The sequence below is a fragment of the Cebus imitator genome, unplaced genomic scaffold (genome assembly GCF_001604975.1).
Source record: "Cebus imitator isolate Cc_AM_T3 unplaced genomic scaffold, Cebus_imitator-1.0 Scaffold914, whole genome shotgun sequence".
NCBI lineage: Eukaryota > Metazoa > Chordata > Mammalia > Primates > Cebidae > Cebus > Cebus imitator.
The window spans coordinates 147,412-160,538 of NW_016108229.1; the positions used below are offsets into that span (position 1 = coordinate 147,412).

Genomic DNA, 13,127 nt, shown 5'->3' on the forward strand with positions numbered 1-13,127 from the left:
TTTCAGGAGTTGATAGCGTTATTTTCAACCATATTAGTCTGTAGCAATTTAGGTCATCATGTTATTAAACAGCACTTGAACAAAAGTGATCATTTTGTTGGTCTGCTTGATTAATTGTTTGAAATTACCGTTAACACCTAGCAAACAAGTCCTACCACTTCCATCTTACACTGTACTTCTGATCCACTACAGATAGCCTTGGGAAAAAGCCTCAAATGCAATTCAGGGAAATGTGACGTGCTCTCCAAGAGGGGCCAGCTAAATCAACTGACCTTGCACAATGGATGACCTCCAATAGTGATCTAAAAGGACTCCTCCCAGTCAATTTCTCAAGACTATGTAAAGTAAAGCTGTGGCTCTTGAGTGCCCTTAGGAAATGAATCATTTTAAATGGCTAAATCTGATTCCTGAGAATTTACTGCTAGCGGTTGGGAAGTTTACTGAATTAAGTATTTCTCTATTCCTTTAAATAGAAATGGTGAACATAATTAACCTTTCTCAGGGGCTTGGAGTGAACTTTGTTTTTTGTGGCAGGATGGATAGGAAACTGCTTTGGTGGAGTGGAAAAATAACTGGATTTGGAGTCAGAAGCCATGGGAGGCATTCTTGCTATGTGATTTTTGGATTTATGTCTGTGGCTTAGTTGGTTTCTCTAAAAAAGTAAGCTTAATAATATATTGACCTTCTCTGTGAACAAATGGGCTTCTACATGAACAAATGAGATGGTGGGTATAAAAATATCCATCATCACACCTGTTACACTACATACATTTAATATTTTGGGGCAGCTGCAGGACCTCTGGGTGGTTTAACTGGCTCCCTCTGTAGCCCTAATGAACCCATGTCACGCTGAAGCAGCCAGTTCTCCTTCCTCACATGGATTTTTCATCCTCTGAAAAATCACTCTCTTTACTGTTGCTGAGCGCTTTCAACTTGCTCCCATCCGTCAAAATTACATCCATCATTTCTTCATCACTAACCTAGTGAACACTCAAGTCATTCTGTATCCATCTGCTTCTCCTATACTGAGAGTTCTCAGATGTGAAGAACAAATAACCCTCTCCATTTTAAGAATGTAGGAATGTTTTTGTCAAGCACTCCCTCCAAAGCCTGTCAATCCTTCATCAACTGAAGCAAATGATCCCCATAGGCACCAGAGCAATTTTCTCCAAGTTTTTCCAATATGCTCAACACCAAATGGAATTCCAGACATGTGTAATTGAAAAAGCTATATCCAAGGGTATAAGGACATTCAAAATCCTGTGTGGTTCCTGTATGACAGATCGATGCACACCTGGGATCCTTGTTGCACTAACACTTCCTGGCATGAGTGCACTCTGGTTGATGAATTCTCTCAGAGAAGAGACAATGGTGGGCAGGAAAAGTGTGTCTGTATTCCTAATTAATAACTGCCAAGGAAGGAGATCATGAGGAGTGGGGAGGAGAGTGGGTACATTTTGAATATCCACTGCAGGAACTGGGTAGCTCTCCTGGTAGATAATGGTCAGGAGCTAGGGGTGTGAAGCATCTCGCAATGCATACGACAGTTCTGCATAAAGGAAAGTTGTAATGCAAAATATCAACAGCCCTGCCATCGACAAACACTGCTTGTCCTTATGGAGTTGTCCTCTGACTCCAAGGGCCCTGTGATAGAGATTTTATGCATTGTGTTTGTCCAGTCTTCCTTTTCACAGACACTTATTAAGCATGTACTGTGTGCCAGGCTGTCTGCTGTGAGCACACAGCAGTAAAGAGAAAGCTGTCCTTGCCCTCAAGAACTGTGGTAGAAGAAAGACAGGAAGACCAACGGACTCTAAGGCACTGTAAAGAGAGCAGACAGAGCAGTAAAGCTGAGCCGGAGCTGACAAGAGCATTGTGTAGGAGGGCAAGTGAGTGGCGCCAGAAGCTCTCACCAAGGTTTTTTCCAGGAGCAATGATGCTTTACTGTGAGGGGCGGCAATAGAGGGGACTGAGAGTGCAAGGGAGGGGTAAGAGCAGGAAGAGGAAGGAAACAGTTCCAAACAGAGAAAGCAAAACTAAACAGAACTTGAGAAACTGAAGGGATTTTATTCTGGCTGAAGTACAGAACAGAAGGGAGAAACATAAAGGACAGGGAGCAGGTTTTGGGGAGAAGATGGCCAGTTGAGTTTGAGGTGCAGAGGGCAATTTGTGGAAATGTTCAGCTGGGTAGATCATCAGGGGAAAGATGATGGTGAAGTCATGGATTTGAGGGTCAGCCAGCAGACACACAGATGCTAACTGAAGCCTTTGGGACTGAAGAAAACCCTTAGAAAGCAGTTTGAGAAGAGAAGAAGGTGTAGGGAAGGAGGAAAGGTTACTGAGAACTCTTCCATGAAGGGTTGGTGGAGATAGGACAGTCTAAAGAGCAGAAGAAGCAAGACAGCATGGTGTCACAGATGCCAAAAAAGAATTACTTTAGAGAGGAAGGAGTGGTCAACAAAGTCAACTCCTGCTAAGAGTCAGGTAATTTGATGCTCAAGCACAGTCCATTGGATTTATCTGCATAGAGGTAGCTGGTGACTTTGGGGAGAGGAATTTCAGGGGTGGGGAGGGAACTGATGCCAGAATTTAGCTGAGTGAGTAATAGGAGAAAATAAGGAAGACAGTGCAAATTTCTGGGAAGTTTTGACACTTGAAAAGTAGGATGGAGATAAGGAAGTACACAGATGAAGGGCAGGGGGAGGAAAACAAGAGATACACAGAGGCTCCTGTGTTTGTTTGATGGTGGTAGGAGCAACTCGAGAATATTTAAATATTAATGGGAAGATGCCAGGTGAAGGACAGGAAGCAAAGGATTTAAACAGAGGATTATAAATAAGATCTCTGAGAAACTGGGAATTATGGAATCTTGAGCAGGAAAGAAGATATCAGCCTTAGGGGCAAAAAATGAGCAGGGTAGTAAGAGAGGAAAATCTGAATCAGTCAGGGTTCTCCAGAGAAACAGAAGCAACAGGATGTGTATATTTACATTTACGGAGAGATTTATCTTAAGAACTGGCTCTCATAATTGTGGAGGCTGGCGAGTCCAAAATCTGCAGGGTAGGCTGGCAGGCTGGAGACCTAGGGAGGAGCTGCATTAGGAATCCAGAAGGCAGTCTGTGGGCAGGATTTCCTCTCCTTCCAGGGAAGTCTGTCTTTTTCTGTTAAGGCCTTCAACGGGATGGATGAGGCCCACCCACATTCTGGAGGATAATCTGCTTTACTCAAAGTCTACTGATTTAAATGTTAATCTCATCCAACAAGTATCTTTGTAGGAACATCTAGGACAATGTTTTACAAAATACCTGGGTATCTTGTCCCATCCAAGCTGACATGAAATTATCCACTACAAGTCTACCTCTTGTCAGTCTGGCACCCAAGAAGAGGAAAAGATAGAAGTAATTTAGGATCTTCTGCTATTGATGGCAATTAGATTTTACATTATACCTCAGTTACCTTTTTAAAAATTCTAGGTAATTCACATACTTTAAAAACACAGTGTAAGGCCAGGTGCAGTGGCTCATGCCTGTAATCCCAGCACTTTGGGAGGTCAAGACAGGCAGATCACATAAGGTCAGGAGTTTAAAACCAGCCTGGCCAACATGGTGAAACCCTGTCTCTACTAAAAATACAAAAATTAGCCGGACGTGGTGGCAGGTGCCTGTAATTCCAGTTACTTGGGAGCCTGAGGCAGGAGAATCGCTTGAACCCAGGAGGCAGAGACTGCTGTGAGCTGAGACCTCACCACTGTACTCCAGCCTGGGTGACAGAGTGAGCCTCCATCTCAAAAACAAAAACAAAAAACCACAGTATAAAGATGTTTCTATGTAGCATTGTTCCACTCAACAAATATTTACTTAGTGCTATGTTCCTGGCACTCTCCTCAATGCTGGGGATAAGGATAAAGATTTCTGGTTTCATGTGGTTTACCAGGGAGAGGAGGGACACAGACAATTAACTGAACAATAGGTGAGTATAGGGGAAGGCGATAAATGGAGAAAAATGAAGCAAAGGAAGGGAATAGGGGATACAAGTGGTGCTTGCGCTCTTCTATGGGGTGGCTCGGGGAGGCCTCATGGAGGTGATGACATGCATGAGGAGTGCTGAAGGGTGTGAGGGAGGCAACCATTGAGGGAAGGGGGAAGGGGTTCTGGGAGGAGAGAACAGAGCACCGAACCCCTGAAACAGGAAGGTGACGTGGCTGGCATGCATGTGCCTGCAGCCTGGTGTGACTGGAGCTGAGTAAGCAAGAAGAGCAGCAAGTGGTGGTTCAGGGAAGTAAGGGGGCACGTGGTGCAGGGTGTGCATGGAGGCTGCTGCAGGGTCCCTCTTTCCCTGTGAGTGAAGTGGGGGTGGCTGGAGCCTTCTGAGCTTCAGATTGCTGCTGGTGGAAATCCCTAGGGCTGCTACATTGAGAACAGACTGAAGGGAAGCAGGACAAAGGTGAAAACGACGACGCCAGTTAGGAGCACAGTGCTAAGGTCTAGGTGAGAGGCAGGAGGACAGCGGAGGAGGAAGGAGGTGGCTGGATTCTGTGTGTGTCCGTCACATTTACTGAGTGTGCCATTGCCCACATTGCTTAAGGATATTGCTTTAATCCTTTTATATGGATTATCTTGTAATCCTTCAACCCTATGAGGTAGGCAGCTTACCTAACCTCACTTTTAACAGAAAATCTCAACCCAATTTTGCTAAACATGCCATTATTTACTTATACAAGAAATTCCAGCTGTTGTGGTGGGTGCTGTCTTGCACCATCCCGAGTTTTCCATTAAGGCTGAAGTTCGTATATCCCCAGCTGCTAGGGGTGTTGGCTGCTGACAGCTCAGAGTCCAGCTTCTCTCTGGGCATTGCTCTCAGGCTCAGGGAGTTGCCTCCCCAAGGCTACACTCCCGTTCTGGATGCAGCACTTGGTTGAAAGGAGGGTACAGAGGTAAAGCTCTTGCCGCCATTCATGATACCTCTAAGGGGACATCTCAGTTCCAGAGTTCCCCGTGGGATCAGCTGAGGCCTCTGCTGGAACTGCCTTCCACTCAACATCTCTCTCCTGCTGCCCTGGTGTTCCTGAGGTGCTCCTTAACAAACTTCCTGCTTGCAAAGCTCTGCCTTGGATTCAATTTTCTGGGGAACCAGACATAAGAGAGTTTTTAAAATGAACAAGTGGTCTAAAGTAGACAAAAGGTAGCCACAGAGAGTGAAACATTTCTGAAAATAAATTATGGAGATTTCATTTTGAAATTCAGTTCATAAATATGGCCACAATGTGATTTAAATTCTAGGTGTTTTTTTTTTTATGAAATAATGTTTAATTTCCTGAACTTATGAATAAAACTGCCAGATTTAAGTAACACAGCATATATATAGTGAGAAAGTAATTTCATCAACAAGAAGAAACAAAAGTGGTTTCTTGTCTACTTGTGATATTAGAAAGCATATTTGAACTTTTATACATGAAAATACCACACTGGCTGAAGAACAACACATCTCCATTTGTTAAACATGGCTAACAAATGGTATTGAAATTTTAGTTCCTTCCAGAAATAAACGGCAACTGGTTTCCAAGTCCACCTGTAGTCATGAGAGAGTTATCTTAAATGTTCACTTAAAATAGGCTGTGTGAAGGACTTTCTAAAATACTCACTGACTCCTGATTTTTAAAACATGCTCAAACTTCACCCCAAGCTGTACCTTAGGGTCTGCCTTATTTTTCTGTTTGAACATGACAGAAAATAGTTTTATAAGCAGCATTATTAAAAGAAATTATAATAAGGTAGTCTTACTGATATACTCAAGACATAGCGAACAGTGGTTAATTAGACATGCTTAGATTTATTTAGCTTCAAATGATAGTTTATTTATTTAGATTCTAATGATAGTTTATTTATTTAGATTTTAATAATAATTTCTTTGGTACTCAATCCATTATTACTTTCTTTGTCTACATACATGTATTACAGTCTAATGCAATGTCCTTACAAAGTTCCTGTGATCCACACAGGAGGGAATACAAAGAATTATATCAATAGGCACTATTATCATAACAAGTCTCTATGTTATACACTAAACATTCTAATAAGAAAGATTTTAGTTCTATTCCTTCCCATGTGTTAGACAATTAAATAGTGAATGGAGATTTATTTTGTATGGGAGCATTAAGAGCACAATGCAAAATTTAGTTATACCGGGAGAAAAGAGCCTGGTCTTGCCAACTGATAAAATTTAAGTGTGAAAAGGAATTGTTTCTCCCATCCAAGTACTAACCAGGCCTGACCCTGCTTAGCTTCTGAGATGAGATGAGATCGGGCACATTCAGGGTCATATGGCCATAGACAAAAGGAGTTATTTCTATGGAAAATAAGTAAATACTCTGAAAATGTTCAAAAAAATCACTGTTGAATTAGATGTGAGTGAAACAATTGTAAAAGACTGGAGGAGAAAAACAGAAAAATCTCAGTCTACTCAAATTACTTTGCAAATTTCTTTACATTTTTATTCCAATTTTAAATATCAAAACTGATACTCATAGCAATGAATTATGGAGGTGGCTTTTGCAGATTCTAATCAGAAGATTCTTAAAGAGAAGGACTTGATGTGACATCAGAAGACTGGTGAATGGATGTACATTTGAAATTTCAGGGGGAAATAAAATAACAGTTTGCTTAATTTGTTTTATGATTCTCCACTTTTAACTGACTTTTTAAGCTATTTAACAAAGTACACACATGGAAAGTACACATCAATATCTTCACTTTATTCAGGGAGTATCACTATTTCTCTTTTGGGGCTTATTAACTGATGCATTTCTTGGGAGTTTTTGTGTTGGAAGGGCTGAATTGTTAGATGATCTCTGGACTTTGTACTCCCATCACACGAGGTGGAATGTTGGAAACCTTCTCCAGGATAACTAAATGGTCAGAGAGCTCTGGAGGCATATGGCAGATCTGCCAGTGGTTTTCCAAATCTCCAACACAGAGAATCCCAAGCTTTACATTACTGTAGGAGGTATAAATGTGAGAGCTGCCCCTCACAGCAAAGCAAAGCTAACATTTGTGTTTGTTGAGGATTTAAGAAACGAGTTTTGACATTTTTCTTTGACGATTTGGATCTTAAACCGAATACACGATCTTAGATGCAATATTTTCCAGGGGAGATTTCCCTTATACTACAGAAATATTATAAATGAGGTAAAGAGAAAGAAGCCAGTGTTTGTTTTTTTCTTCATTATTCAAAAAACAAAAAAAGTTTAAAAACAAAATTAAAAAAGAAATAGAAAGCTGAAATGGCCATTTTAAACAGAGAAAAAAAGTATCTTAGAGGAGAGAANTTAAAAGAAACAGAATATTCATGCCATATGTAATCACTAACTTATTATAGTGCTATTTTTAGCACTGAAAGCCAGCCAAAAACAGACTGGTACAGGTACAACCTTTATGATTAATTTCCCCATTGCCTTTGAGAGCTATTCAGTCATTACAGCAGTAATGGATAATTGCTGGAATTGATCTCAGATAATAGCGCCTTTAACCTTGCATTTCCCTAATCACTCTCTTTCTTGCTGTGTGCAAATATGGAAAACATCAGATGCTCGAAAGTTGAAGTAGAGGTGGAGCAGCTGGGAGGGAGAGGAATCCCTGTCTCAGCAACTTCCACCAAGAAATAGCAACATCAAAATAAGGGCAATCTTCCAGTCACCAAGGATAAATAATCATCAAAATGATGAACAGCTCTGGTATTTTCCTTTTCCCTCTAACACAAAGAGTGACAATTTATTTCTTTAAAAAACAAAACAAAACAAAAATACCCACATCCGTTGAAAATTCGCCACAGAGTTATCCACATGAAAATGATATTTTTAACCAGAGGTATTTTGAACCTAGTCTGAGAGCATAAACTACTTCACTAATTACTATATATTTATAGCTTTAATTGTTTTTCCCAATGTCTCAAGGGACATATTTCTTCCAGAGGCACAGTTGCTGAAGCAAACATTTATTTGTATTGTTTCACAGCAAAGAAGCGGAAGTACCCAACCAGCTACTATAACTCTGTAAAATCAACTGCCAGAGAATTTTGTTTAATTTATACCTTTGCTCAAAGCTGTGCCTGAGGGTCTGCCTTATTTTTCTGTTTGAACTTGACAGAATATAGTCTGTTATAATAAATTCAATTAAAAAGATACTGATACACTTCCTACCGATCATGTAAGTTTCAGGCAAACCTACTGGTCTTTTCTTCCCTTCAAGAATGCTATCTAAAATTGTTAAATGTTAATTAACTATTGAAGACAAAATATACTTTATATGTACCCTTGAAGGAATATGACTTTTTAAAAATGACATTTCCTCATTGCACAAGGAATAGATGTTCATTGTTGGAACATCTGGAACACACAAGAAAATATAAAGAAAAAAATTAATCTATAATCTCACCCACCAGAGATAAGCATTATGAACATTTTGGAAACTGTCATCTAATGAAAGAATATAATTCTTGATTAAATCTTAAAACTACCTTCTATTCTATAATAAAAATCTTCTATTCTTCAACAAAAAGCTTTGGTACAATTATTCCTCTGGAACTTATATTTCTTGTAACATTTGGGAAAATATTTGATAGCAAACTTGATATGTATGGTTTAAAACTTCTGCCATATTAGGCAGCGTTGGGTGGCTCACGCCTGTAATCCCAGCACTTTGGGAGGCCAAGGTGGGCAGATAACTTGAAGTCAGGAGTTTGAGACCAGACTGGTCAACATGGTGAAACCCTATCTTTACTAAAATATAAAATTCGGCCGAGCTTGATGGTGCATGTCTGTAATCCCAGCTATGTGAGAGGCTGAGGCAGAAGAATCGCTTAAACCTGGGAGGTGGAGGTTGCATTAAGCCAAGATTGCGCCACTGCACTCCAGCCTGGGCAACAAGAGTGAAGCTCTCTCTTGAAAAAAAGAAAAGAAAAGTTCTGCCATATTTGCCATATTAAATATTAAGTAACAGGTCCTAAAGTCTAAAAGATTTTGATTGATAAGCAATATGCCTGTATAAACAGAACGACACTGACTGTGAAAATAAGCCTGGAGACAATCCTAGTGGACACTTTAGTGAAATGCATGATTTGGTTGGTAGATGTTTTAAACATATTTCAAAGTGAAACAGTTTCAGAAAACTCAACCAAATGTAGGTAGCCAATCTGTGGAGGCATGAAAACATCTTCAAAAGTTTTCTGTGAGCATCACAGTATTGAATAAAAGAGAGGATTCACCTTGCTTTATTTCGTCCATAATTGGAGATTGCCAGGCTATATTTAGTTGTTATATCTCCATGTGTTGGAGATCAAGTACATTTATTATCTGGGATGTTTGACAGGAAACCATCTTGAAAGTCAGAGCTGCAATTCAAAAGAGAACCTGAAGCGGAAGTACCCAAACAGCTACTATAACTGGATGGTTGGGTACTTCCCACTTCTGATACGAGGAGATTGCTGCCAGTAAGGAAGAACTCAAATTTTTAGTTTCTCTTGAAGTCACATCTAAGGATATGTTTAGTATTCTCTCTTTCATTGGAAGACTATAAGGAGAATGTTAATACGCACACACTCGTGCACACATACACACACACACACACACAATATTAATGTATCCCCAGCATAGTAATCTGGGGGTTGTGTGTGTGTCTTGTCATCATCTTCTTTCTATTTAATACAACTTTCAGGGCATTTCATTTCTATACTCAAATGTTTTCATGTAAATACTTTCAGGCATGAGATGTCCAGGGCTTTCTATATGCATACCATTAAAATTCATTGCAATAATATCATGAGAACTTACCGGTATGTTTTTGACAACCAACTCTTGTTCGCATGTGTGTGTATATATATATATATATATATATATATATATATATATATATATATATATATATTCAACAGTTCATTGTGTAATGTGTAGCAAAGAAAACTTGTACAAGAAAACACCAAGAGTCAGATGTGAGGTAGAGTTTCTGCACTAATAGCAGACTTGAATATTGAGCCAAAAGACTCAGAGTCCAAGACCTACCCCACCCCAAACAACCACCCCCTCCACATATGGGGAGGGACAAGTGAAATAAACAACCGTTTTTAAAGCACAAAGGCCAACGCCCTCCCTGTACACCACTTACTTGAGGGCTGTTCTGTAGTGGTAGATGGCTTCCTTGTTCCGACCTTGGTCCTTCAGGAAATTGGCATAGTTGTAGTGAACCTTGGCATTGTGGGGCAGAGTTTGAACTCCAGACCTAAAATGAGTAAATTGTTCAAAAAGCAACCAAGAATATTATTGTCAGATTCCTTTATGTTTTACTCAGTCTCATGAATCTGTATTTGAAATGTCCATTGTATTCTAAGAATAAGGCATTGTAACCTAAAATAAGGCTTCCAAAATTTATGAATTATATAATTTACTAAACATTGTTTTCGATAGAAAACCCTGAAGGCAGTATACTGTTATGCATAGTTGAACAAACATGCTAACTGTGTATGAACAAAATGCCCTTAGCATATAAACATAGGGCCTTTGATGTACCAAAGACACAGCTGGAGCCCGGGTGAGATTCTGTCGCTCCTTTTGAGGCTTTCTTTTGGGAGTGTAGCAGGGCCCAGTGGTAGATCTGAAAGCACAGTGTGCAGCAACACACACACACAACCTTGCCATTAACAGGCCAGACTGGCTTTTCCAATTTAGGGTGCAGGGAGCAGAAGACGCACCCACAGTGGGGCTGCTGCACAGTGAGGCCCTGCCAAGGCTGATGACTAACACTCTTCCTTCTAGGGAGAACTGCATCATTAGGCCAGCCCTTTCTTCCTTTTGCATCTGTCTGCTGAGCAGTCTTCTTTTTCATGAAGACTTGATGGAATAGCCTAAGCAACCTCTGAGTGCACAATAATGAACCAGAGACAAAAAAGATTTAATGGTTTTCATAAGATGAGAACAGCTCATAACCACAACGTGCTCTGCAAAACATGAGATGTAGCATGCAGTGTCTATTCTCTGGCTTCTTTTCGTTTATTCTTTCCCACCATTCTTGTTTCCTTCGATGTGGAAACCCATGCAACTGGTTAGACTCTCTGTCACTCCCCTCCCATCTACAAGGTCATCGCTGCCTCCTTGGTATTGCACAGTTCTCGGGGTTGCTATGTTGAAACAAAAACACATTCCAGACCTGGCAGCGTGCATTGTTAGTTACTCAACAATGGAGGGTGAAAAGAGTCAGGCTTATTTGAGATAATTATGACATGTCAGGCCCTCATATAATCTGTATGAATGAAAGTGGTGGAAAAAAGACAAAAGTCAATGTAGGCCCAAGCAGAATCATGAAAAAGGATACATTTCAGAAGTGAGATGGCTTGATGAAATCAGTGTGCAAGCATTTCTCTAAGCCAAAGTAAATGCTACAGTTGTTTCTAATCGGTGTGTGCACACAGACAGACAAAGCTCTGGTGCCTCTTCCTCATTTTATATGGGCACCACCCCTACTGGATCACGGCCTCACCCTTGTGACCACATTTAACCCTCATCACTTTCTCACAGGCCCTACATCCAGAAACAGTGATAGAGTCCCTTCAGTACCACACACTGTGCCAGGTGCTGGGGATACAATATGGTTAGAGTCCCCGCCTGCAAGGAGCTTACGAGGGTGAAGTATGTAGAGAGGACAACAAAATGATGTGTAACAATAAGTGAGCAGGGTTATCAAGAAAGCACAGCATGCTTATCCCAGAATGGGATCAGAGGAGGCTTCCAGGAGGCAGTCATGGTGAAGCTGAGACTTTAAGGATAAGAGGAAATGACGTTAGCCTCTAGAGGAAGAGGCAGCAGAATGTCATGTGCAGAGGGCCCCAAGAAAACAAAGCATGGGGCTTTTGAGGGACTGGAAGAAATTCAGAGTGGCTGGACCATCAAAGGCTAAGTCTGAGAATGGAGAGAATCTAATGGGCCCTGTAAATCACACTGGAGACTTCTGGGGGGGTTATCTGAAGAGCAGCAGGGAATCAGCGCAGAGTCTCCAACAGAGATGTAAAGGACAGGGTAGCAAGTGAGAAGGACTGAGCAGTCTTCTGGATGCAGTGCATGGAGACCTCATGGGGGCCTGCTGAGGAACTTCAGAGAGGAGAGGAGAGGGAAAGGGAGGGGATAGGAGTGGAGCAGCGAGGAGATGAAAGAAAGACAGAGAACAGTCATAACTTCAGCAGGGGCCATGGGGAGGAACAGAAGGATTCAGGAGACATCCGGGAGGCAGAGGTGGCAGATGGCAAGACATGGTAACAACTGATTCTTTGGAGAACAGCCCTGCATGTTCACATCAATTCGTTTTTTTCCTTCCACCCTTCATTCATTCACTTAAAGATTTCCTTCTTGTTTTTATTTTTTAAAATATTGTGATTGTCTACCAAAATAAATAATTACAAAAAAGATCACTATAGACTGGCCTCCCTACAAATAAGTTTTGTTGGAAATTAACCTTTTCCTATACTAAGCCTGGGCTAGTTTTTAAAAAAATTAAACGCAGATATAATTATTCTACAGATAAGAAAATGAGGCTTTGCTCAGAGACATTAAAAACCTTGTTTAGATGATCAACGTACTGGTCTGCTCAGGCTGCCATGACAAAGCACAAAACCTATAGACTGTGTGGCTTAAACAACGGGCATTTATTTCTCACAATTCTGGAGGCTAGAAGTTCAAAATCAAAGTTATGGCTGATTTGGTTTCTTAGGAGCGTTCTCTTCCTGCCTCGCAGATGATCGCATTCTGGCTGTGACCCATATGGCCTTCCACGGTGTGTGCACGCAGACAGAAAAAGCTCTGGTGCCTCTTCCTCACTTTATATGGGCACCACCCCTACTGGATTAGGGTCTCACCCTTGTGACCACATTTATCCCTCATCACTTTCTCACAGGCCCTACATCCAGATACAGTGAAACTGGAGGCTACAGCTTCAACACATGAATTTGAAGGGATGCAAAGATTCAGTCTGTATCAATCACTGAAGCTTAAGCTCTTAATCATGAGGGAGGGCATACTGTTCACAAGTCAGCAGCAAGAGTAAGGCTATCCAAATGCCACTGAGTGGCTGTGACTACCAGGTTTACGTTCT

The 13,127-nt window shown here is 40.9% G+C and overlaps 1 protein-coding gene across 1 annotated transcript in view; it reads right to left on the reverse strand.

Moving 5' to 3' along the window:
• Window positions 1–13,127, reverse strand: part of LOC108298196 (protein O-mannosyl-transferase TMTC1) — a 92,174-nt gene that overhangs the window by 54,790 nt on the left and 24,257 nt on the right. Inside the window, exon 3 of the mRNA XM_017520931.2 lies at window positions 10,155–10,268. Coding sequence (XP_017376420.1) covers window positions 10,155–10,268 — 114 coding nt within the window. The remainder of the gene's footprint in view (window positions 1–10,154; window positions 10,269–13,127) is intronic.